The sequence below is a fragment of the Rhinoraja longicauda genome, chromosome 18 (assembly GCF_053455715.1).
Source record: "Rhinoraja longicauda isolate Sanriku21f chromosome 18, sRhiLon1.1, whole genome shotgun sequence".
NCBI lineage: Eukaryota > Metazoa > Chordata > Chondrichthyes > Rajiformes > Arhynchobatidae > Rhinoraja > Rhinoraja longicauda.
This window is the reverse complement of record NC_135970.1, coordinates 18,639,803-18,666,606: the sequence shown is the minus strand read 5'-3', so window position 1 is coordinate 18,666,606 and position 26,804 is coordinate 18,639,803. Positions and strand designations below refer to the sequence as shown.

The following is a 26,804-nucleotide window of genomic DNA, read 5'->3' as shown; positions in this document are numbered from 1 at the left end:
AAATCAGAGCATCGAATATAGAAGTTGGGATGTAATGTTAAAATTGTACAGGGCATTGGTGAGGCCGAATCTGGAGTATGGTGTGCAGTTCTGGTCGCCAAATTATAGGAAGGATGTCGACAAAATGGAGAGGGTACAGAGGAGATTTACTAGAATGTTGCCTGGGTTTCAGCACTTAAGCTACAGAGAGAGGTTGAACAGGTTGGGTCTTTATTCTTTGAAGCTTAGAAGGTTGAGGGGGGACTTGATAGAGGTTTTTTAAATTTTAAGAGGGACGGACAGAGTTGACGTGGGTAGGCTTTTCCCCTTGAGAGTGGGGAAGATTCCAACAAGGGGACATAACTTTAGAATTGAGGGACAAAAGTTTAGGGGTAACATGAGGGGTAACTTCTTTACTCAGAGGGTGGTGGCTGTATGGAATGGGCTTCCGGTGGAAGTGGTGGAGGCAGGCTCGATTTTATTATTTAAGAGTAAATTGGATAGGTATATGGATGAGAGGGGATTGGAGGGTTATGGTCTGAGAGCAGGTAGATGAGACTAGGTCAGAGAGAGTGGTTGGCGTGGACTGGTAGGGCCGAACGGGCCTGTTTCCGTGCTGTGGTTGTTATATGGTTAAAAGATGAGGTATGAAAGTAAGCTAGCCAAGAATATAAAGGAGGATAGTAAAAGGTTCTTTAGGTATGTAAATGGGGAAAAAAAAGTTAAGACAAATATGGGTCCCTTGAAGACAGAAGCAGGTGAATTTATTATGGGGAACAAGGAAATGGCAGACGAGTTGAACAGGTACTTTGGATCTGTCTTCACTAAGGAAGATACAAACAATCTCCCAGATGTACCAGTGGACAGAGGTCCTAGGGTGACGGAGGAACTGAAGGAAATTCACATTAGGCAGGAAATGGTGTTGGGTAGACTGATGGAACTGAAGGCTGATAAATCCCCAGGGCCTGATGGTCTGCATCCCAGGGTACTTAAGGAAGTGGCTCGCGTTGGTGATTATTTTCCAATGTTCTATAGATTCAGGATCAGTTCCCATGGATTGGAGGGTAGCTAACGTTAAGAAAGGAGGGAAAGAGAAAATGGAAAATTATAGACCAGTTAGCCTGACATCAGTGGTGGAGAAGATGCTGGAGTCAATTATAACAGAAGAAATTGCGGAACATTTGGATAGCAGTAACAGGATCGTTCCGAGTCAGCGTGGATTTACGAAGGAAAAATCGTGCTTGACTAATCTTCAGGAATTTTTTGAAGATGAAACTAGGAAAATGGACGAGAGCCAGTGGATGTAGTGTACCTGGACTTTCAGAAAGCCTTTGATAAGATCTCACATAGGAGATTAGTGGGCAAAATTAGAGTACATGGTATTGGGGGTAGGGTGCTGACATGGATAGAAAATTGGTTGGCAGACAGGAAACAAAGAGTAGGGATTAACGGGTCCCTTTCAGAATGGCAGGCAGTGACTAGTGGGGTACCGCAAGGCTCGGTGCTGGGACCACAGCTATTTACAACATACATTAATGACTTAGATGAAGGGATTAAAAATAACATTAGCAAATTTGCAGATGACAAAGCTGGATGGCAGTGTGACTTGGACAGGTTGTGTGAGTGGGCAGATGCAGTTTAATGTGGATAAATGTGAGGTTATCCACTTTGGTGGTAAGAACAGGAAGGCAGATTATTATCTGAATGGTGTCAAGTTAGGAAAAGGGGAAGTACAAAGAGATCTGGGTGTCCTTGTTCATCAGTCACTGAAAGTAAGCATGCAGGTACAGCAGGCAGTGAAGAAAGCTAATGGCATGTTGGCCTTCATGACAAGGGGAGTTGAGTATAGGAGCAAAGAGGTCCTTCTGCAGTTGTACAGGGGCCTAGTGAGACCACACCTGGAGTACCGTGTGCAGTTTTGGTCTCCAAATTTGAGGAAGGACATTCTTGCTATTGAGGGAGTGCAGCGTAGGTTCACTAGGTTAATTCCTGGAATGGCGGGACTGTCGTATGTTGAAAGACTGGAGCGACTGGGCTTGTATACACTGGAATTTAGAAGGATGAGAGGGGATCTTATTGAAACATATAATATTAAGAGATTGGACACACAAGAGGCAGGAAACATGTTCCCAATGTTGGGAGAGTCCAGAACCAGGGACCATAGTTTAAGAATAAGGGGTAGGCCATTTAGAACGGAGATGAGGAAAAACTTTTTCACTCAGAGTTGTAAATCTGTGGAATTCTCTGCCTTAGAAGGCAATGGAGGCCAATTCTCTGGATGCTTTCAAGAGAGAGTTAGGTAGAGCTTTTAATGATAGCGGAGTCAGGGGGTATGGGGAGAGGGCAGGAACGGAGTACAGATTGTGAATGATCAGCCATGATCACATTGAATGGCGGTGCTGGCTCGGAGGGCCGAATAGTCTACTCCTGCACCTATTGTTCACCGTTTGCATCCTCCAACCAGGGTCTCTCCTCAAAATGTCAACCATTCTTTCTCTCCACAAACATTGGCTGACCTGCTAATTTCTTCCAGCTATTTCTTTGCTCCAGATTTCAGCATCTACCCTGTCTTGTCTCAAAATTATCTTTAATTTCACACAGCGTCTTGCCACGAGATAGCATTCATTAAAAAAGGTCCAAGTGAAATGCAGTTGAATAGCTGTTCTCCAATCCTGACCCAAAGTTACACGGCGCTAAAATTAGTTGGCCAATTGGTGCAAAAAAACATTCTAAGTTAGTTACACAAAAATTTACATGCGAGCTCCAGTAAGTTTATTCATGACATCCAGTAGTTTAAACCGAAGAATGGTTTAGCAAATGGAAAAACTTTATTATGTTAAATTAAATATTTCTCATTATTTTGCCAACTGAATATTTGCAAAATTATCTACAATTATAAAGCAGGCTCTATTACAACTTTGACCATGCATTTGAAATTAAAATGTTATCTTGATGAAATTGATCACATTATTACAACGCATCATTTGAAACACAAGGCTGGTTGTTACCAGTTTTTTCACATGCATGCAATTCCGTGGGCAAACAGCCCAAGTGCCAATCACACACATTTGAGCCAGAGTAGCAAAAGATCAGCGAGCCTTTAGGTGGGGAGATGAAAAAAGTTGAAGCAAGCCCGACCTCATCCTCATGCACACCTTGCATGAGCAAACTGATTATTTATTTTGTTCTTAACCACAAGGCCTACAAACCCACCTCAACACTTGTTCACAACCTCAACTGGGATTGGGTAACATAGCACAGGGAAGAAAATGGATCTTGTATGTACTCTATGCAAATGACTGGCTATTCCCAAGATATAATGTCATCCAAGAATCTTCCAAAAACTGCATTCCATTAGAAAGGAGTGTTCCATGTGGGACAGACATGCTGGAAATTGAGTGTAGGTCTAATTCCTGTATCCAGATGTAGCAGGAAGTGTACAACGAGATCAATAGCAAAATATCTCTTTATTCTGCCACAATTGAGAAAAAGTTAATGACCCAATGAGATTCCATGCCCAACTCTTTATATCAGAAACGGAGCCTGCCAATTAATGGTAAATTAAGAAATGGTGCTCTTGGCCACAGTCCCCAGTAGATTGAAAAGCTTCCGCATGACCCTTATAGAAGGCAAGTAGAATGTTCATCTATCAGGATTTGATCTCGGCACAAAACTAAGTCAATTAAAAGTGATCATAATATAAAATTTGCAAACTTAAAATACAAAATCCTCTAAACAATCAACAACTTTGGGAAACGGCTAATGGTTCTTTACCTCATACTTTTCAGTTGTTAGGAGGTTAGTTAAATAATATAGAATAGATAAAATATCAAAGCGGACGAGAAGATTGTTGGTTTCTTAGAATATGTTATTATAAATCATCAGAACAGGGATAGTTCATTGTTTCACAGAACCATAGGCTGTGTCCAGAAAGATGTTTGATCCAGGTGGTGAATGCCACACTGCAGAACTTGTCCGTTCTAAGTAACGTGGCTTCCTTTTGCTGAAGATGGCTTCGAGATTGGGGGGTTCAATGGCACAAAAGAGTTTGTCCAAGTTAAATGGATGATAAAACTGCATTATCAGTGCCTGCTTTAGTTCTTTACCTAATAGCAAGGAATAATATTCCATCAAAATCATGGTATTTGAACATATGATACAAAAAAGCTGGAAAATTGTCTCAGATTGAAAATCTATATTATATATATATATTATTTTTTTTTACAAAAACTCTCATCTTGTATATTCGTATATTTGATTGTATGGCAGTTTGTTCCCGAAATACAGCCAAAACAGTACACGCAACGATTTTAGGCCCATCCTACTCACCATTCCATTGCGATCTTGATTGATCAAGTTTTGTTATATTTTTAAAGCAATTAACTTAATAAACACACTCGCCCACTCCCGCCGGGAGGACCGGCGCCCGGCGTGCCCCGCGCCTGACCTTCCTCCCATGGTGCAACGTGGCGACAGAGGGTCAAAGAAGATGGCCGTCGCCGTCGAGCTGCCGCTGCAGGGGAGGTTTCCACCCAGTGGGTCCATGGCTCGCTCTGGCCGCCCGGGGCCGAGCTGAGTGGCTCTTGCTCCCCTTTCCTCTCCCCCCTCGCCTGCCCACGTCCCCGGGGGAAAACACTCCCCAGCCGGCAACCGGTCCACGAATCGTCAGTTGAGGGAGGGCTGCCGGGCCGGCAGGAGAGGTTTGCACCCACGGGCTGCCGCGCACGCAGGAGAGGTTTGGACCCAACGGGTTCACGCCCGTCTAGTACAATCTACAAATGTAATGGAAGACAAAGACAATACTGTACATAGTTATGCATCCATTTTCTTGATAGCAAAAAATGAACATTCTGCCAGTAAATGCTGAACCTCCAATTTGAGCAAAGTCTAAGGAACATAGGGGCAGCAAGCAGGATACAGGTCAGTGTGGTTAGCAAATACAAAGGTCACGACGGTCAGCAAAGGGGGAAGAAATGGATCGGATATGGCCACTGTCTAAAACGAGGTGACACAAAAGGGGATGCAGAGTAACTGTGGGCTTATTTGGGAACAGTGAAAGAGCCGATATGCTGATGGGGGCAAATGGCAAGCAATTCTACCTTATAGGTAGAATTTTTAGTGAGCCAGTTGAGGTCTAGACAGGCTCTTGGAATAGTCTATAAAAGTTAGATCAATGGAACCACTCCAGTTTCTATACATATTCTGTCTAATCAAAGTGCTACTTTTAAACAAAATTGTACATGGTTATATGTACCATCGGGTGGCGCCACCAGCACTGGCTCCCTCGCCAACAGTCTGTCCTTTCTTCTGTTTTTGTTATTTTTATGTATTAAAAGTATGTAAGTGTTTATTGGTTTGTTTTATGTGGGGGTTGGGGGTAACTTTTTTTCAATCTCTTACCTCGACGGAGATGCGATTTTTTCCGTATCGTATCTCTGTCCCCACTGCGGCCTAACATAGAGGAGTTGCCAGCCTTTCCTGGAGACAGGCTTGCGAGGCTTGCGATCCTTTGCCGAGGATCGACTGTGGAGAGATCCAACTGTGGGGCCTGTGGACTTTAACGTCGTGAAACCCACAGTCTCTGGTAAGAAGAGGCCGACTCGGGAACTCCATGCCGCGGAGAGCTTTTCAACTGTCCCGACGCGGGAGTTTTGATCATCCCGACGTGAGGGCTTCAAACCGTCGGCTGCGGCAACTGCGGATGGTTCAACAGCCCCGACCGCAGGTGAACAAAGAGGAAGATGATTGAACTTTATTACCTTCCATCACAGTGAGGAATGTGGAATCCGCTGTGGTGGATGTTTATGTTAAATTTTATTTTATGTGACTGTGTATCTTGTTGCTTTTTACTTAGTATGGCTGTATGGCAACTCAAAGTTCACTACATTAATTGGTACATGTGACAATAAATTGATCTTGAAATCTTCTATGCACTGAAGTTAAAAGGAAGGGAAAATAGAGGTGCCATTTTAAAACAAGATGATCCTGACCCCTAAATTCCTATATAATTATATGGCTTGTAGTGTGCAAATATTCAATAAGGGCAAAAAAACACTTTTCCTGGCAACGCTGTGGAAATGCTGGCTTAAGATAAACTGAATATAGTAGGCTCTCCATTTCAAGTTTGCCAAAAAAGAAAAACTTTTTTTCCCCAAATAATCTGAAAATAATGACCTACCGCTAGCCCAGGCAGGGATCGGTTTGCGTGGCATCCCCTCATCATCTGTCGAGTCATCGCTGTTCAAGTCCATTCCATAATTCTCCAGATTTATTTTGGGCAACTTTACTTTGGAATAGCTAATGGGTGACATAGTGTAAGATTCTGGCTTTGGAGGGCACTGAAAAACATATCATTGCATTAAACAAATTATATTTCTCAAGAGTTGGGCATCACATGTAAGCCTCGCATTTATTGCCCATTTCTAAATGCTCTTGAACAGAATGGCTCTGATATTTTGAGTAAATTTAAGAATCAACAGTACAGAAAGTCCAGTGTCTCACAGACAGAATCAAGGATGGCATATTTACTCTCTGTAAGACATAATTGAAGCAGGTGTTTTATGTATAACTATTTGGTCATATCGCTATTACATTTTTGTTAAATTCTAGGATTAACAGCAAAATTTAAACCCCACAGCTATCTGATAGGATTTATAGCCTGATGTCAGCATTGTCAGTCCTAGCCTTGAGATTACTACCCCAGCAATTTAGCAATTATTTCACCATTATACTCAGCATGTTCTTGCTGCAATTAAAATGCCAATTAAATTATTTAGAATATATATTCTTTTACTAGTCGTCACCCAATCACTTCAAATACTCCACAACAGAGACAAATAGAATTTTAATCGACTGCCAGCAGGCATAACCAAATCTCCAATTAATCTCTGTAATGGGTTGCACTCAACCTCTTCAATGCACCCTTTACATGTGGTGGTGCTCAGTTCATCTCTTTACTGACTGTAGGGAAGAGAAGGAGGGAAAAGGAGAATGATAAGCAAATAATATTGTTTTTACATCTGTAGAACAGCAAAAATCCTTAAACCACAGGTGATCAGATTTAATTCAAATTGTGGTGCGAGAGTTACACTGATAAACACTACAGATGACCTTCAGATCATGTAATGAGATGGGATATGGACCACAACACAGTTTCAGAGATTTGAATGTTCAGTAATCCATTTGATAAAGCAGGGATCACAAAGCAAAGTCTTGTTCTTATTAGGTTAACCTATGCATGATCAAGATGCATCTTTCTGAAAATTGCACTAAGAATTAGTCACTTTAAAAACTTTGATCTATACAGATCTATAAGCCTGAGAGTGGCAGAAAATTATGGTTTAATGCATTAAAGAATCGGCCTGGCTCTTTGCAAAAAAAGGATCTTATTCATTCCACTGGCAGACCCAACATTTGATTTTGCATATTCATAATTTTGATGTCCAAAATTCAGAATTTTACATCAAAATTCATAGTACGGTGCGTACTGCAAATTTCAGCAAAAAAACGTATGCTCGCCAAATGCGCATACGCATTGCGCTACATTCATGTGTGAAAAGCGACTATTATCTCCAAGTCTGTAGTTCTTTGACTACATGTACAATGTCAGGCCGATCATGAGTATATTCTGCTATTTATAGAAAGGTTATTGAACAGAAATACTTTTTACAACACAAAGAATTTTGTTTTTGTTTTGATTTTCTATTTTGCTTTTTCTTTACACATCCCAATTCTCTTGGTATTGAATAAAAGAACAATGGTCATAAAAAAGTATGACTAAGTTATGAAGAGATTCATTTAAAACTGCACATACCTAATTTCATTGAAGACATGCTCCAGTGATCTTCAACAGCAAATCATAACCCTGCTTCCCCCACAATCCTCCCTCCCCACCCCTACTCCCACTCTATCCCCACCCCTCCCTCTACTCCCACTCTACCCCCACCCAACCCCCCGTCCCCACCCCTCCCCCTACTCCCACTCTATCCCCACCCCTCCCCCCTATTCCCATCCCCTTTTCCCACCTCCACTTCCCCCTCCCTCCTAACCCCCTCCTGCCCACCCCCCCACTACCACGCTACCCCAACTCCTCCCCCTCAACTCCCACCCCCACTCCCTTCCCCACCTCAGCCCCCCACCTCACAGACCCCCCCACTACTCCCATCCCCTGCCCCCCCCCATGGCGAGGCCAGGGGGGGGGGGTGTGGGCTGCGAGGCGGGGGGGGCGGAGAGGCAGGCGGCGAGGCAGGTTGGGGCAGACGGGGGACGGGCAGCAAGGCGGAGCGAGGAGAGCGGTGGGGCGAGGCATGTGTTTTGCGGAAAAATGTGAGGCGAAATCGGAATGGCGGAAATGAAATAAGAAAGCGGAAACTTTCCGCCAAATTCGGAAGGGTTGGGAGGTCTGCACTTGTCTTCCTCTCCTCCCCTTATGTTGGATTCACCAGTTTCCAAATATTCTTCCATTCTCCATTGAAATCTGCCACCAGCACCGTCTCAAATCATAACATGTTCTGTAATTTTGTTTCCCCATTTGCCACCTGTCTCAATTCTGTATCAGTCAAAGCAAAAAAATCTCAATTCCCCAGAAACACTTTTAACTATGTACATATTCAGATGTAAGACTGCGTACTGCTTTTTCATATAGGCTCAAGTGGGTTTCCAAAATTCAATGAGTATTTTAAACATAGCTCTGGAGATCTCACAATGTTATGAAAAAAGGCAAGTGTTATCTCAACGCTAACATGAAGGAAAGCAATGGAATAATTATATCAATCTTCATTTGGAGTTATGGCATACCCATTAATTTGCAGTAAGATGGTGAACAAATAACAAATCTACAGAATCCCCAATTACTAAAATACTCACACGCACCTCCATAGTTTTATCCAATATATTTTTGTTGGATGCAATTTCTGCAGCTTTTCTGCTCTGTTCCTTTTTCCATTTTATTTCTTGGTCTTCAAGTTTATTCTCATCTTGTTGATCATGCTCCAAATGCTCCCTTTGATTTTGTCTCTTCAAACTCCCACTTTCTACCTCTTCCAGTTGTGGTCCTTCCTACAAAGAGCATGAAAATATCAGTCTCAAAATTCAAGTGATGAAGGGATGGGAAAAGCTAAAATAAATGCAATTACAAAATTTCCTGAAATGTGTATGTTGGCTTCACTTTCTATCACTTATTTCGTTAGATAAGAACTAAAATGAACTCCCAATCAAATTCACACTCTCAATGGATTATACCAATTAATCCTAAATCATCATCTATCAAATCAACCTCAATCAGGATATACAAATTAACCTTATTCGGAGTCAGACAACACAGAAGCAGTTCTTTCAACCCACCTCATGCCCAACAAGATGTCTTTCTGAGCAAGTCACATTTGCCATTCTTTTATAATTTAAGACACCAGTCCCAGTAACATCCTCATGAATAATTTCTGGACCTTTCTTATAGCTCAGCAATCAGATCAATGCACAAAACTCCAAGTGCAGTCTCTTGTATAGTTGTAACATGGCGTCCCAACTACTGTAGTTAATGCGCTGACCAATAAAAGCAAGCATATCAAATGCCTTTTTTACCAACCTGCCTACCTGTGTAACCACCTTCAGGGAACCATGTACCTGTACCCCTCAGTTTCTCCATGCTACAGCATTCACCAGGTCACTGCTATTTACTGTGCAAGTTCTGCCCTGATTTATTTACCAAAATACATCACTTTACATTTTTTATTTAGTTTAGAGATACAGTGCGGAAACAGGCCATTCGGCCCACCGGGTCCGCGCTGACCAGTGATCTCTGCACATTAACACTATCCTACACACACACACGAGGGACCATTTTTACATGTACCAAGCCAATTAACCTACAAACCTGTACGTCTTTGGAGTGTGGGAGGAAACCGAAGAATTTGGAGAAAACCCACACAGATCACAGGGAGAACGTACAAACTCCATACATACAGCACCCGTAGTCGGGATCGAACACGGGTCTCCGGCGCTGCAATCGTGGTAAGGCAGCAACTCTACTGTTGCGTCACCATGCCGACCACTTGTCATTGTCACATTCCATCAGCCATTCGTTGGCCCACTTCCCCACTTCATCAAGATCCTGTTGTAATCTAGGCAGCATTCTCTGTCCACGACATCACCAATGTTGGTTTCATCTGCAAACCTACTAACAATGTTAATGACATAGTCATCAAGGAAGTAAAACATTGAACCCATCAAGGTAAGATTCCTTACCAATTCTCTGTCTTTCAATCTCTTGGAAAGTATTTCCTTCTCTGGGCAATCCTGTAATGCAGCTTCCTCCCATGTTGTCTGCTCTAACATTTGCTGTAATTGGAGGAACCTCTTTTTTGCCACACGTTGATGTTCCCTTTTTCAAAAAAAAGTTAGCAATTCAATTAACTTATTCCTTAAATATATTGGTCTGACATTAGAATTATCAGCAGCTTACTATTATTGAAGTTTGACACATTTTGATTCTATTAAAAGGTAAACAGATATTGAAAATAGTTTACTTTAAAATAAAATTTGATTTGCTTTTTGTTTTACATCAAATAGAGATTGTTGTGTTGATGCTCGATTAAATCTCTTCATCTACTTGTAGGGTTAAATTAATAAACACCACAGCAATGCATATACAGACCTACAAAAGTTACTAATTTTGAGAAAGGTAAACGGACTTTAAGAAACGTTGAAATTACAGTAGGTTTTGGAGAATTAAAGTTTAATCTTTACAACTCCAGTCCAGGCTAACTCCTAACTATACTTCAAATTCAAAAGAATGATGTGCACGGTGACTTAGTATATTCAGTTATACTCCAAACACATTCAACTACAGTAAAACTCTAAATAATCCACTATCTGTCTCTCAGGAAATCCTGATGGTTTGACATCTAGCTCAGCAAGTAACATCTGTAAATGAACGTATCTCAAATGGTGCACAATGAAGATCAAATCTGAGTGAGAATTCAAGTAAAATCTTTAATAGGTGAGTAGAGACAGAGTACAGCATTTTCTCTCCCCACCAAACTGCAACTCAAACTCCATGTTAACTCCATTATGATGACAGGGTCATAAATAGATGTAGAAAATTTCTAGTTTACATTTTTTTAAATCACACAGGTGTTTCCTATTACACCGCTGCATCAGACCTCTAACATCCAAAGGGGGTGTGACATAATGGTTTCCCACAATGAGTTTAACAAACATGAATTTCATTCAAAACTGCAATTTGGTCATTTGGCATCTCTTGCAATGGATTCAGCATAGAATCAGAAATTTAACAACTAAAGTATCTATGCTGATTGAAAAAGATCTACATAATCTAATTTCACCTTCCACACCAGGTATGTTGCCCTGTAAATCACAGGTCTTCACTGTTATGAATCTTAATTAAGTCTCCTTTCAGTCTCAATCCTCATTGCTGAAATATTCCAGTCTAACCATCTTAAAATCCCTTTGAAGTCTCCTTACACAAACCACATATTTCCTTTGATGCAGTGACCACATCAAAATACTAAAGATATGACCTAATTCATATTGTAGAAATTCTAGTATAACCTCCTCACGCATAGTCCGTATCTTAACTAGTAAAGGAAAATTTCCCATGTGTGGTTACGCCACTATATTGACCAGTTCAACCACTTATAGAGGGTCTGTAGACATACATCCTTTTGTTCTATCCCTCCATTCATTAATTGTACACGCATATGCAACATTATACCTCATTTTATAATTTAATTTCTCGTTTGAATGCAATTTGCCACTTTTCTACCCAACCAAACAAACCTTTTATCTTTTGTAAAAACTGCTTCCAGGCAACATTCTTAAAACCTCCTGCCAAACATCTCTCATGCGATCACGTCTTTAGTGCGGTGACCAGAACTGTACACAGAACTCCAGTTGGTGTGCATTTAGTGCTCCTATATTCTATGCCTTGGCCAACAAAATATTCTGCCTGCCTCATCAACCTACTCGACAAACATCAGGGATCTAGGAGTGAGTATTCCCGGGGTTTAGTTTAAATTACTCACTATTCTCCCCATCTGTGTATAGTCATTTCCTTGTGAAAATACATTGCAGGAACCTTTCAGTCATCATAACATCTGACCCTCACTGCTGAGACGACAACTAATTAAACTTGTCACTTGCTTTTGAATATCATCAATTTAACTATTTCAATGTCCAAATACTTACCTTAATCCACATGTATTACAAAGAATTCTTCCTGATTCTCTCCTCATCAACAATAGGTAGTTAGACAACATTGACTTCAATTCCTTGGCTCTTTGACTAACATGCTTCCATTTACTAAGGCAGGCAGAATATTTCATTGACCAAGACATAAAATACAAGACCACTAATCCGTCCCCAGCTGAAGTACAACATGCAGTTGAGCTGTTTGATCTCGAGTTTGAGGATTTTGCATTAAAACACTTCCTGGGAAAACGAGGAAACATAATGTAAACAGCTACGACAATGCTGCTGCATACCTCTCTGCCAGGAAGCTCTCCTGTTCCATTCTTTCCCAGTCCTTGGCTGTAGCCAAATGTAGATCATGCTGTTGTTTTCTCTCCAGTTCAAATTCCCCCTGTTCTTGAAGCTTTTTAGCTTCTGCCAGCCTACATTGCTGTTGCAGTTCGTCTTGTCGTCTGTGCTGCAGTTTTTCTCCCTGTGTGAATAAGCACCTATTAAAAGCCATTCTCTGACAACTGTTCTTAGCATTTCAAAATTTGAAGCAGTTAATACTTCTGTGAGATCAAAGAGTTGACCAAGTGTTGATCAAAGGATTAAAATCATAACTACACATGGTCTACTTACAAATTTTGCTTTATAAAATTGCTGAAACAATCAGTTCAGACTCCGGCAAATGAAAAAAATGTACAGCATCAGCAACTTGCTAATGTTCAAAATTGCCTCAGGATGAAAGCAAGTCGGCATGGGTGAGTGTGATGTACCGGAAAGAAAGTAGCTAATGGTTTGTGATACGAGTTTACTAGTAGGAAATTTAGACAAGGGGGTATCAGAAATAAATTTAAGTTACTTTCATCCTAAATGTAGTTAGATGTTGAGTAAATAAAAAACAATAAATGCATTAGATGAAAACCCAATGTTCAGGAGGTGGGTGGGTGTGGCTAACTGGAAATCTAGTCATTAAGGAAATAACTTAAAGGGAGTACCATTTGTTCCAACATTATTACATGCCGAATTTTAACATAGATGCTCAATGTAATAAATTGGGATTGCAAGCAAATTTTAGATAACTATCCAAATTGCATGACTGAAGTTTGATGAAGTGGTGCTAAATTTTAATTTCCACTTCTTTTGTCGAGATAGATAAAGTGAGACCAAGATTGCATCAGTCACTTCATTTGTCACAATAATAAAGACGAAGATGCTTGTATGAGATATTTGAATATAAGATTCCATGAAACAATACACTAAGTATTTAATGGAATGGGGTGAGATGAAAGACATTATTTTTACTCAGTCATCTATAAAAAAGGGTAATGAAAGTAAATGATGGAAATATTCAGCATTTGAGGCATTATCTGTAGAAAGAAACAGAGTTAAATTGCTGAACCAGGCTATGATGCAGTCAGTCAATATGTTCTCTACCGTACACCTGCAGAAGTTCAAACGAATATTGATAGGCTCTCTTTATGATTGCAACAATGTGCTGAGCCCAGGACATATCTTCAGAGATTATGCATGCCCAGGAACATTAAGTTGGCTCTCTCCACAGTCGACGCATTGAAGAAGACAGGTTCATGGATCCTCTGCTTCGTTCTTCTGAAGTGAACAATCAACTCCTTGGTCTTGCTTATGTTGAGAGCAAGATTGTTATTCTGGGCATTATTCAATCAGAAGATCGATCTCCCTCCTACACTTTGAATTATTAGTATCCGCAATGTGTCCATTAATGGCCATGTTATCGGCAAATTTAAAGATGGAGTTGGAACTGTGTCTGGCTGCACAGTCATGGGTATAGAGTAAATAGAGCAGGGGACTGAGCATCAAAATCACATCTCCTATTATGACAGTGGACAACATGGAATGGCTGCAGGTTCTTGATAAAGTCGGAGTTGACATGCACCACAACCATCCTCTCAAAACACTTCATCACCAAAGACATTAGTGCCACTGGTTGACAGTCATTGAGGCATGTCACCTTACTCTTCTTGGGCACCAGTATTATCAATACCCTTTTAAAGCAGATGGGAACATCAGACCTTAGTAGTGGGATGTTGTAGATTTCCAAAAAGACTACAGTTGGTCTACGCAACTTTTGAGAAAGCGGCCAGGTGCACTATCAGGTCAAGACACTTTTCAAAGGTTCACCCTCCTGAAGGATCTGCTGGCGTTGGCCTCAGTGACTAAAATTACCATGCCACCAGGCCCAAGAAGGCACATCAGTGTTCTTCCTTTTGAAATGTGTGTAAACCGGATTGAGCTAATTCAGGAGCTCCACAATTCCATCAATTTTTGTGTCATCTGCAAGTCATATGAAGAGAAATTAATGAACATAAAAGGTTTGCAAAGCAATATTACCTGCAGCAATCTCTGTTTTCTGTCATCCTCATGCCACCTTTGAAACTCTCCTATCTTAACAGTTAGTTTCTTTTTTGCACTCTCTTCGGCAAATTGTTCCTCATGCAACTGCAACAAGATACAAAATGTTACATCAGCTCCTTGAGGTGACTAAAATTCAACAGAAGAATACAATTGTATTGGCACACTTGTTCAGCGTTTGGATTATTTGCAAAATATTAAGTTTAGACAGAACCATATTTCCCCCTAGGTTTTTTTCTTTGCATCTAATTTTCTCGTGCTCATCAATTCCAACCCAATTCTTCTACCACCTACACAATTAAATACTAAAGTTGCAAATTAAACTACCAACAGGCAGGCCTCTAGGATTATAAAATACCTTTTCACTCTTATAAGGTTGAAAACGTCTTTGTTCAATTTTATTTTTCTTCTTTGCTTCTTGCTGCTCAACTCTAGAACAAGCCTCTAAAACAGGTTTCTGCCGTAACTCCCGCTTTCTGAGGGGGGGAAATATTGAAATCAGAACTTTGTAGAAAAGCGTGCACAGAGTCAACCAGAAGCAGCAATACAATTCCTACTTTATAACTTAAATTAAGTATTTAAACAATCAAGGTACTCCACATACAAAAGATAGTGATTCCAGCAGGAATTGTGAATCTTTGGTTTGTTTTAGTCAAAGAAAATTAGCAAGGACAACAATTTTTGTGGTCATAACTAAACCAACAGATCAAGATAAGCAATTTCTGAGGGTAAAATGGGATCACGGAAAAAAATGTCAAAACAATTATGTGCACATAATTAGATTCATGATCCAGACATTTTTTTTTAAATCAAAATGTATTCTGTTGCTCATAGAGCTTCAGATTGGAATATTGAATTTAGATTTGCACATGCTTACTTTTTAAGCTCTTCTAATTTGCGTTTTTTCCCTTCCTCCACTTTCTGTATTCTTTCTACTTTTTGCTCTTGCTTTTTCTTAAGATTTGCCAGATGGATCCTCTCTTTTTCCTAAAGTACATTATGAACAATTATAAAGTGAATCATACAAAGTGGAAAATGTTACCTCATGGTGATAAATTAACCATAAAAAAAATTAAAATAATGGTGTACTGTTTAAAAAGTGTCAATTTTACCGATTTCTATTAAAATCAAATTAAATTATCTACCCAATTCTACCTCTCCTTAATTAGATTAAAAAGTAGTCAAGTGAACAGTACATCCAATTATAACAGTTATAGATATCTTCTACCATTTCCAAAATACATAAATGTACATTACAACCATTTTAATGCTTTAAACAGAAACTCATCAATTTCCAAGTATCAAAACAGATCAACCTTTACTTTGCAAAAGCCCTTGGGATTTAAGATTCTTTCTGGCAAATGCATTGAAACATTCCTGGTTTTGAGAGCTGGGAACTAAAGATATTACAAGGACTAATCACAGAATGTTGCAAACCTATTCTTTGCCCACCTTCAAAAATTATCTTTACATATTGTATTTCTACAACATTTAAAATCCTATTAGCATATATTGTTATGTACAGGGCCAACATGTACAAACCTCCCTCACTAGCAGCAAGTAATAAATCCAACTGCGACCAGAAGTTGTGCTAGCTCTGTTTGTGCACAATGAAAATATTTAGATGCTGGCAGAACAAACTTACCTTGGGATCAACTTTCACTTGAGTATTGCGATTAATGAAGGATTTCACCATTGTACGGCCAACAAAAACTGGACTCATGAGTAATTGTTTGTTCTGAACCGCACGAAGAAAGCTTTTGTACTTTGGTTTAACTACCTGCACAAGCATTAAAAACATCTAGTAAATTCATAGGACTCAGATATAGAGGAACCAAATATAGAAGCTTTCGGAGCATTTGTTCATGTTCAGAAACATGAACCACATGTTAAATCAGTTGTAAAGAAAGCAAACTCAATGTTGCCATTTATTTCAAGAGGGCTTGTATACAAAAACAGGGATGTAATGTTGAGGCTCTATAAGGCACTGGTAAGGCCACATTTGGAATATTGTGAGCAATTTTGGGCACCATATCAGGGGAAGGATGTGCTGGCTCTGGACAGCACCCAGAGGAGGTTTACAAGAATGATCCCAGGAATGAGTAGGTTAACCCATGGTGAGTGTTTGTCGGCCTTCACAAAGCCATGCTGACTTCAAATCATTAATATAATACGTGAAGAGTAGTGGCCCCAGCACTGACCCTTGCGGAACTCCACTAGTCACTAGCAGCCATCCAGAAAAAGCTCCCTTTAGTGCCACTCTTTGTCTTCTGCCATCCAGCCAACCTGCTATCCATGCTAGCATCTGCCCTTTGATACCATGGGCTCTCATCTTCCTCAGCAGCCTAACGTGTGGCACCTTATCAAAGGCTTTCTGAAAATCTAAGTAAACAACATCTACTGACTCTCCTTTGTCTGTCCTGGTATTTACTTCTTCAAAGAATTCCAGTAAATTTGTCAAGCAAGACCTCACCTTCACAAAGCCATGCTGACTTCAGGCTATTTTATCGTGAAAGTCTAAGTACTCCGTAACCTCATCCTTTATAATGGACTCTAAAATCTTACCAACCACAAAAGTCATACTAACTGACCTATAGTTCCCATTATTCTGCCTTGCTCCCTTTTTGTGCAGCAGGGTAATATTGACAATTTTCCAATCATCTGGGACCACTCCTGACTCTAGTGATTCCTGAAATAACACTGTCAATGCCTCCACAATCTCTCAAGCGACCTCTTTCAGAACTCTCTGGTGCAGTCCATCCGGCCCAGGTGACTTATCCACCTTCAGCCCTTTCAGCTTCCCAAACATCTTTTCCCTAGTAATAGCCACTCCACTAACTTCCGCCCCATGACTCTCTTGAATTTCAGACACTTTGCTGGTGTCTTCCACTGTGAAGACTGATGCAAAACAGTTATTCAACTCCTCTGCCATTTCTTTACTCCCCATTATCACCTTCTGCATCATTCTCCAGCGGTCCAACCTCTACTCTTGCCTCTTTCTTGCTCTTTATATAACTGAAGAAACTCTTCCTATCCTCTTTTATATTATTGTCTAGCTTACCTTTGTATTTCATCTTTTCTCCCTGTATTGCCTTTTTAGTTACCTTCTGTTGTTTTTTAAAAGTTTCCCAATCCTCTGGTTTCCCACTGATCTTTGCTATGTCATACGCCTTCTCTTTTAGTTTTATATACGGTCTGTGACTTCCCTTGTCAGCCACAGTCACCTCTTTCTCCCCCTAGAATCTTCCTCTTTGGAATGAAAAGATCCTGCATCTTCCGGATTATTCCCAGAAATTCCTGCCATTGCTGTTCCACCATTATTCCTGCTAGGGTCACTTTATAGTCAACTTTGGCCAGCTCCTCCCTCATGCCTCTGTAGTGCCCTTTGCTCAGCTGTAATACCGACACATCCGATTTCATCTTCTCCCTCTCAAATTGCAGGTTGAATCTTATATTATGGTGGCTACCTCCTGGTGGTTCCTTTACCGAGAGCTCCCTTATAAAATCCTGTTCATTACACAACACTAAATTCAGAATTGCCTTTTCCTGGTAGGCTCCACAACAAACTGCGCTAAAAACCATCTCGAAGGCCCCCAATAAATTCCCTCTCTTGGGGTCCAGTACCAACCTGATTTTCCCAGTCTACCTGCATATTGAAATCCCCCATGACCACCGTAACATTGCCTTTCTTGCATGCCGATTGTATCTCCTGATGTAACTTGTACCATGCTATGCTTGCTTTCATAGATCAGGACATTGACTATAAGTGCCAAGAAGTTATTATGCAGCTTTACAGGACTTTGGAGTATTGCATGCAATACGCAGGCCGCATTTGGAGTATTGCATGCAATTCGGGTCACAATTACAGGAAGGATGTAGAGTCTTAGGAGAGGGTACCGAGAAGGTTTACCAGAAAGATACCTTGATTAGGGGACATTAGCTGCAGGAAGAGGTTGGACAGACTTGGATTGTTTCCTCTGGAATGCCAGAGGTTGTGGGTATGTAGGTTAATTGGTAAATGTAAAAATTGTCCCTAGTGGGTGTAGGATAGTGTTAGTGTACGGGGATCGCTGGGCGGCACGGACTTGGTGGGCCGAAAAGGCCTGTTTCCGGCTGTATATATATGATATGATATGAGACCTATAAAATTATGATAGGCATTGATAGGGTAGATAGTCAGAGCCTTTTTTCCCCAGGATGGAAAAATCAAATACCAGAGGGCATAGCTTTAAGAGGACACAGGTACATTTTAAAGGAGATGTGCTGGGCAACTCTTTTTTGAACAGAATATGGTGAATGCCTGGAATAAGCTGCCGGAGTTGGTGGTGGAGGCAGATTTGTTAATGGCATTTAAGAGTATTGTGGATATGCAGAGAATGAATGATATGGATTATGTGTGTTGAGAAGAGATGGTCTTGGTATCATGTTCGTCACAGACATTGTGGGCCGAATGGCCTGTTCTGTTCGATATTCTATCATCTAATTATAAAGCTTTTTTTTAAATCAGAAAAGCAAAATTGCTGCTGAAAACAAAGAAATCTCTCGAAATAGATTATATCATAAATGAATAAAGTTCATTTATTCAGACATTCTAAATTATGTAATTTGCTTGCAAGCACATCATCTATCTAACATGAACTGAACAATAAGAGTAAAATGACACTAACATGATGTCTGTAATTTGAAATGTGACTTCCTTGCATTAGTATAGAGTTGGACTCATTTCTATTACAATCAAAGCAACGGTGAAGGCAGAAAAAAGGAAATGAAAATCAATGCATTTTAGAGGATTTAAGTTAAATGAAAATTCAATTAGAAGAAAAAATGAAGCAACTAATGAAGAGAGTATTTTACTGTGGGTCTGACCAGATGAAATGGGCATACAAGAACTTATGAATTAGGAATTATTAATAAGAACAGATATAAAACTTCAAAGGATAGACATCTGACTTCAGAAATAAAAGAGGAAGTACAGCACAAAACAAGAACATTTTAAGCACAGTTGTTCACGGAAGCCAATCCAATATAGCTTTAAATGGCAGAGGGTGAATACAGTTAGGCAATTATCATTGTCTCGAATGGGATAGAATCACAGCCCAACAAAAAAAGCCTCGTTTTGGACGAAGCTATTTATTTTCCTCAAAAGGTTTTACCACAATGGGATAAAAGTTTAGAAAGAAGAAAGCTTGGCTTCTGTTTAGAAAGAGGAGAATTGATGGGGGAACAAGAGAAACTGATTTCCATAACAAGGGTCCTCATTACTTATACGCAAATTTAGCATACAAAAACCTTAAAGTTAATTGAGATGAGTGCTTGGGAAAATATGCATACCTAAAAATATTAAGGGAGTAATGAATGCTCCACTAAATGTTATGGAATCAAAGTTCACAATTCAAATGAAAAAATGATAAACACTTGAAACAAAAAAGGTGAATTGAAAGAGGGAAGGGAGAAAGAAATTATTCCTCTGGAGAAACAGCACATGGCCAATAGGACAAATTATCTTACCGTGTTCTCAAAAGAGAAAAAGGTACAAGAAAATGTGACAATGTTAGCATCCTTCTATCTCACTTATTATCTATAGGAAAATTATTCAAGGAAACGTTTAAGTAAATCAAAAATTATGGAAAATAATTTTCATTGAATTACCTTATGAGCAGAATATGATGGTGACGCTGTTCTTCTCGGAGGTAAATCCTCACTGTCCAATACACCAGAATCACCCAAAACACTTTCCACTCCATGTTGGAAACTACTGTTGGATCCAAGACAACACAACATAGGAAGTTAAGGATGATTCAAATCTGATAAGCATGGTATAATCCTAGATTTCTGACATTTAATTTTATCAACAAGATACTGTAACAACAGTCTTCCCAAATTTGATTTATGTCAAAGGTTATGGGGAAAAGGCAGGAGAATGGAGTTGAGGTGGAAAAATATCAGTCATCATCAAATCGCAGAGCAGACTCGATGAACCAAATGGCCGAATTCTGCTCCTGTGTCTTATGAACTTGAACATTGCAAATTATTGTTCAAACTTTATTCTCTTTCTTTTAAGGGTATTTATTATTGGTCTTGTTGCCATGGCATGTTATGAAAGGATTTAGTATTAGGGCAATTGCTTTGCAAAAAACGCAGGGTGGAAAATCATTGTTGCACAATGAAACACAAAGGGGCAGGATAAAGAACAAGCTATTCCAGTAAAACAAGCTTTAACACAAAATACTTTATACAAGATATTGTTTTAAACCAATCCCTCAATTTAATCAAAGTTGTGCCATCCTATACCAGACTAAGAATGGATAGTTTCTGACATTAGATGTGTAAATGAGTTCTATTCACCCAATACTTGCCTCAGACTATGTTATGGACTAACAAGACATTCAATAGGACTGCAACGACAACATTGAGAAAGAATAAAACCTGATGATCCATCCACCTTTGACTCAAACTCTGACGCAGCCAAGTTGCTTTCAGAGTCAGAGTCCCACAGCATGGAAACAGACCCTTCAGCCCACTAGTGCATGTGTCTGCGGACTGCATGTAAACAGGGAACACTGACGAGCAACAACTTTTCACATTCTCATAGGTGCATCTTACATCTTAACCCCTCTGTATGCCCTATTCTTTGCAAGGAGGCCATAGGTAGCACCATGCAATAAACAGTAGAGATGACCTTTAAAATCCATTGATTCCAGACCCCATGAAGTCTTGGCATCAGGTGAAACATAGGCAGGGTAACAATCTCTTAATATCGCCTAGGTCATTTTCAGCTGATGAATTGTTGATCCACCACATTGAACAATATTTGAAAGAAGCTTGAAAGTAGGAAGGGTACAGTATATACACTGGGAGAAGGGAGTAAAGAACTTCAAATGTCTGTCACCAAGAGTGGCTTGGTAGCACTGCCATTAACTGAACCAGCTAAGGATAGAGCTGGCAGATTGGCAAATTAAAAGGCATAAAAACTTACTTGATCTTATCCTCAGCAATTTACCTGCAACAAAAACATCTATCCAATAGAGCTTCAGTAGAAGTGCCAACCACATAGACCTTGTGGCGGTGAAGTCCTAACTTTACACAGAGGACATCCTCCAGTTTAAAATGTGGCACTATAATTGTGCAAAGACTCAGAACATATGGCAGGTCAAATCGAGGCATCTGTGAGGCACCATGCTCAATTAACAGCAGCAACCTACACTGGACCGTGAGGTTACCTTTCACCACTGAAGAGGTTATATCAATGTCTACTTTCACTTCAAAATGAAGGGAGAGATCGCTGATAAAATTCACCACTACTTTTGGTGCCTAAGTACAGCCTTTGCTCACCTGAGGAAATAGACAATAGACAATACACAATAGGTGCAGGAGTAGGCCATTCAGCCCTTCGAGCCAGCACCGCCATTCAATGCGATCATGGCTGATCACTCTCAATCAGTACCCCGTTCCTGCCTTCTCCCCATACCCCCTCACTCCGCTATCCTTAAGAGCTCTATCCAGCTCTCTCTTGAAAGCATCCAACGAACTGGCCTCCACTGCCTTCTGAGGCAGAGAATTCCACACCTTCACCACTCTCTGACTGAAAAAGTTCTTCCTCATCTCCGTTCTAAATGGCCTATCCCTTATTCTTAAACTGTGGCCCCTTGTTCTGGACTCCCCCAACATTGGGAACATGTTTCCTGCCTCTAATGTGTCCAATCCCCTAATTATCTTATATGTTTCAATAAGATCCCCCCTCATCCTTCTAAATTCCAGTGTATACAAGCCTAATTGCTCCAGCCTTTCAACATACGACAGTCCTGCCATTCCGGGAATTAACCTAGTGAACCTACGCTGCACGCCCTCAATAGCAAGAATATCCTTCCTCAAAGTTGGAGACCAAAACTGCACACAGTACTCCAGGTGCGGTCTCACCAGGGCCCGGTACAACTGTAGAAGGACCTCTTTGCTCCTATACTCAACTCCTCTTGTTATGAAGGCCAACATTCCATTGGCTTTCTTCACTGCCTGCTGTACCTGCATGCTTCCTTTCAGTGACTGATGCACTAGGACACCCAGATCTCGTTGAACATCCCCTCTTCCTAACTTGACACCATTCAGATAATAATCTGCCTTTCTATTCTTACTTCCAAAGTGAATAACCTCACACTTATCTACATTAAACTGCATCTGCCATGTATCCGCCCACTCACACAACCTGTCCAAGTCACCCTGCAGCCTTATTGCATCTTCCACACAATTCACACTACCCCCCAGCTTAGTATCATCTGCAAATTTGCTAATGGTACTTTTAATCCCTTCATCTAAGTCATTAATGTATATCGTAAATAGCTGGGGTCCCAACACCGAACCTTGCGGTACCCCACTGGTCACTGCCTGCCATTCCGAAAGGGACCCATCTATCCCCACTCTTTGCTTTCTGTCTGTCAACCAATTTTCTATCCATGTCAGTACCCTACCCCCAATACCATGTGCTCTAATTTTGCCCACTAATCTCCTAAGGCCTCAAACTCACCACAAAGCTTCCATCTTCCGCACTGTAAATCATTCAGAAGTATGGATTATTTGCAGCAGGCTCCTCCAAAGCACCATAGAGTTAGAGCCATACAGCATGGAAACAGGCCCTTAGGTCCACTAGCCCATGCCAACCAAGAAGCCCCACCTACACTAGTCTTACCTGCCCATATCCAATTGTAGAATCAACGTCTCTGCTTCCTTGGAAGATTGAGGAGATTTGGTACGTCGATAAATATTATTGAACTTCTACAGATGTACAGTAGAGAGCATATTAACTGGTTGCATCATGCCTGGTTCAGCAATTAGAGTAACTCAGGAATTAAGAAGATTGCAAAAAGTGATGAACACTGCCCAGTCCATAACATATACTGACTGACCTCCCCACCATCTAGGGATCTACAGGAGTCGTTGCTTCAAAAAGGCAGCCCGGTTAATCAGGTACCCAGATCCCCCTGGCCACTCTCTCATTTCACTGAAATGAAAGTGATGATGGTGACTATTGGGAAGGTGGTATAGAATTGTCAATGTACTTCAGTTGCGAATCATTAATTTTGTCTTTAAATGCGATGAATCTCCGATGCCACTGCTTAATCAGGAAGAAAATGAAGGACAGGGAACAGTGGTATGTTGCAGAAGGGTTTTGGGTGTGCTTTATTTTTGAAGGTAGAATGTGCAAAGATTATGAGATGCACATTGAAATAATCAAGTCTAGTTTGAAAAGGGATAAATTGTGACTTCAAAACTGACAGGTTGAGGAAAGGAGAGACTGTTTGTGAGAATGATGTCCAGAAGCTGGTATAACCTCAAATAGAAGCTTCTCGGAAAAAAGATGGAATCAGTGACCTGAGAATAAAATTTGTGGTGGCAACTGAAGATGACGATTACAGGTCAATTAAAAATATATATTTTTTGGTTACTAAGTATCAGATGATAGACAATCTGACAAATTGGAAATGAATGGCTTGAGAAAACTTAGAATAGTATAAGTAGGAAAGAACTGCAGATGCTAGTTTAGACAATAGACAATAGGTGCAGGAGTAGGCCCTTCGAGCCAGCATCACCATTCACCGTGATCATGGCTGATCATCCACAATCAGTACCCCGTTCCTGCCTTCTACCCATATCCCTTGACTCAGCTATCAAAGGTAGACACAAAATGCTGGAGTAAATGCTGAAGTAAGAGTTACTCCAGCATTTTGGGTCTACCAGAGAATAGTATAATACAGAAGCAGGTCCTTCAGCCCACAATGTCCATGCTGAAGATGCCAAGTTAAACTAATCTCCACTGGTTGCGCATTATCCATATCCTGCCATTCCTTGCAAATCCATATGTCTATCTAAAAACCTCTTAAATGCCACTATCATATCTGCCTCCACCACCACTCTTGGCAGCACGCTCAAGGCATCCATCACTCTGTAAAGAAAGCGTCCCGCAAATGGTGGCAAAGGTAAGGCTGAGCATCATCAACACACGTAAAAGCTGATGGGTTTTTGGATGAGGCTGGAAAGACTTGGTAAGTAGCAAGAGACGAAGAACATTCGCTTGATTGATACCAGTGGTAAAGTGCAGGTGTGGTAAGAAAAGCCTTTGCTGGCAATTCTAGTTCCAGCCTCTACATTATACACAAATGGCTATATGCATTGCTAAATAATCATAGAGTCAAAGTGATACAGTGTGGAAACAGGCCTTTTGACACAACTTGCCTTGACCGGCCAACATGCCCCATCTGAAGATAGACACAAAAAGCTGGAGGAACTCAGCTGGACAGGCAGCATCTCTGGAGAGAAGGAATGTGTGATGTTTCAGATTGAGACCCTTCCTCAGACTCAGAAGTCTAGACCCGAAATGTCACCCATTCCTTCTCTCCAGACATGCTGCCTGTCCCACTGAGTTACTCCAGCTTTTTGTGTCTATCTTCCGTTTAAACCAGCATCTGCAGCTCCTGCCTGCACACTAGTCACACCTACCCATATTTGACCCACATCCCTCCAAACCTGTCTTATCCATGTACCTGTCTAACAGTATCTTAAACATTGGGATGTTCCTGCCTCAATAGTACCTCCTCTGGCAGCTTGTTCCATACCCCCACCACCCTTTGTGTGAAAAAGTTACACCTCAGATCCCTATTAAATATTTTCCCCTTCACCTTAATCCAATGTCCCCAATAGGTCCTATTTGGCCAAACTACTTAAAGCATCAAAACTAATTTCAGTTTATATTTCAGTTGGCAACTAGAACGAAAATCTCACCATTCATTTTTCACACTTTCTTTAATTTTCTCAGTGGAGCCATGGTCTATGAATAAAATGGACAGGTTATTGAAGCAAAACAGTTATACATAACACAAGATTACTGGCAAAACTTTGACATTTGACAGAGTAGAAAATTGACAGTCTGGCACATCTAGAATCAAAAAGCAAGTAAATGGACAGGCACAATGTAACAGCTTTGGAAAGATATAACACACAAGATATCTATGGAGAAAACAAAATGAAACCCAGAAATATAATCAAAACTATACTGAAATACACAAATTAATTAAGTGGCTGGGTAGACACTAATCCCGATGGGGTTAAGTATGCCCATTTCTTGTATTTTGTCCCCTGGATGTATTTTGTCTTCCACTCAATTTCATACTTATTTACACATTTCACCTTTGAAATATATTCCGTTGGTCCCTTTGATCACAGAACTTTGCCAAATTACAGCAAAACTTATTTTTCTGAATAAAGTTTATTGCAGTGAGAAAGAACCATCCTTATCACAAAGGAGGGAGACAAAGAGAGGGGAGAGAGGGGAGAGGGGAGAGGGGGAGGGAGAGGGAGAGGGAGAGGGGGAGAGGGAGAGGGAGAGGGAGAGGGAGAGGGAGAGGGAGAGGGAGAGGGAGAGGGAGAGGGAGAGGGAGAGGGAGAGGGAGAGGGAGAGGGAGAGGGAGAGGGAGAGGGAGAGGGAGAGGGAGAGGGAGAGGGAGAGGGAGAGGGAGAGGGAGAGGGAGAGGGAGAGGGAGAGGGAGAGGGAGAGGGAGAGGGAGAGGGAGAGGGAGAGGGAGAGGGAGAGGGAGAGGGAGAGGGAGAGGGAGAGGGAGAGGGAGAGGGAGAGGGAGAGGGAGAGGGAGAGGGAGAGGGAGAGGGAGAGGGAGAGGGAGAGGGAGAGGGAGAGGGAGAGGGAGAGGGAGAGGGAGAGGGAGAGGGAGAGGGAGAGGGAGAGGGAGAGGGAGAGGGAGAGGGAGAGGGAGAGGGAGAGGGAGAGGGAGAGGGAGAGGGAGAGGGAGAGGGAGAGGGAGAGGGAGAGGGAGAGGGAGAGGGAGAGGGAGAGGGAGAGGGAGAGGGAGAGGGAGAGGGAAAAGACGAGAGGCAAAGTAGAGAAAGACATCAACTTTTCGAGGCACTAGCTGCCTCTTTCTCTCATCCCATCACCACAGAACATAGGTCATTGAACTATCCACAATGGGAGCAGTTTCCCTCTCATTATACCAACTAAACCATTCATTATCAGCCCGTCTCTATCAAATATCCCCAGTTTTCACTGCTACAAAGAGAGCACCGCTAGTTTCTCCAGTTTATTTTTGTCACTGAGAACCATCCTAATAAAAATCAATATCCTAATCATACTTTTAGTACCCCAAATTCCATTTGCCAAGTTAGTCCATTTTGCTTGGAAGCCCAATAAAGTATTTCTTCTTCATCCCTTTATGCATTTCAAAAATATTGCTTTGTAGAATTCT

The 26,804-nt window shown here is 41.0% G+C and overlaps 1 protein-coding gene across 5 annotated transcripts in view; it reads right to left on the bottom strand.

The window, feature by feature from the left end:
* Nucleotides 1-480: 480 nt before the first annotated feature.
* Nucleotides 481-26,804, bottom strand: part of LOC144602296 (inner centromere protein A-like) — a 45,056-nt gene continuing 18,732 nt past the window's right edge. For 2 of the 5 annotated variants that reach the window (XM_078415221.1, XM_078415219.1), the window contains exons 5-15: nucleotides 25,330-25,375; nucleotides 20,209-20,314; nucleotides 16,205-16,339; nucleotides 15,437-15,546; nucleotides 14,918-15,035; nucleotides 14,539-14,646; nucleotides 12,480-12,658; nucleotides 10,222-10,357; nucleotides 8,845-9,036; nucleotides 6,158-6,317; nucleotides 481-4,085 (exon numbers count right to left, since the gene is read on the bottom strand). In XM_078415221.1, coding sequence (XP_078271347.1) covers nucleotides 3,877-4,085; nucleotides 6,158-6,317; nucleotides 8,845-9,036; nucleotides 10,222-10,357; nucleotides 12,480-12,658; nucleotides 14,539-14,646; nucleotides 14,918-15,035; nucleotides 15,437-15,546; nucleotides 16,205-16,339; nucleotides 20,209-20,314; nucleotides 25,330-25,375 — 1,499 coding nt within the window. In that variant the 3' untranslated portion in view covers nucleotides 481-3,876. Of the gene's footprint in view, nucleotides 4,752-6,157; nucleotides 6,318-8,844; nucleotides 9,037-10,221; nucleotides 10,358-12,479; nucleotides 12,659-14,538; nucleotides 14,647-14,917; nucleotides 15,036-15,436; nucleotides 15,547-16,204; nucleotides 16,340-20,208; nucleotides 20,315-25,329; nucleotides 25,376-26,804 lie in introns of all 5 variants that reach the window. The other 3 variants (XR_013548432.1, XM_078415220.1, XM_078415222.1) reach the window with 3 other exon arrangements.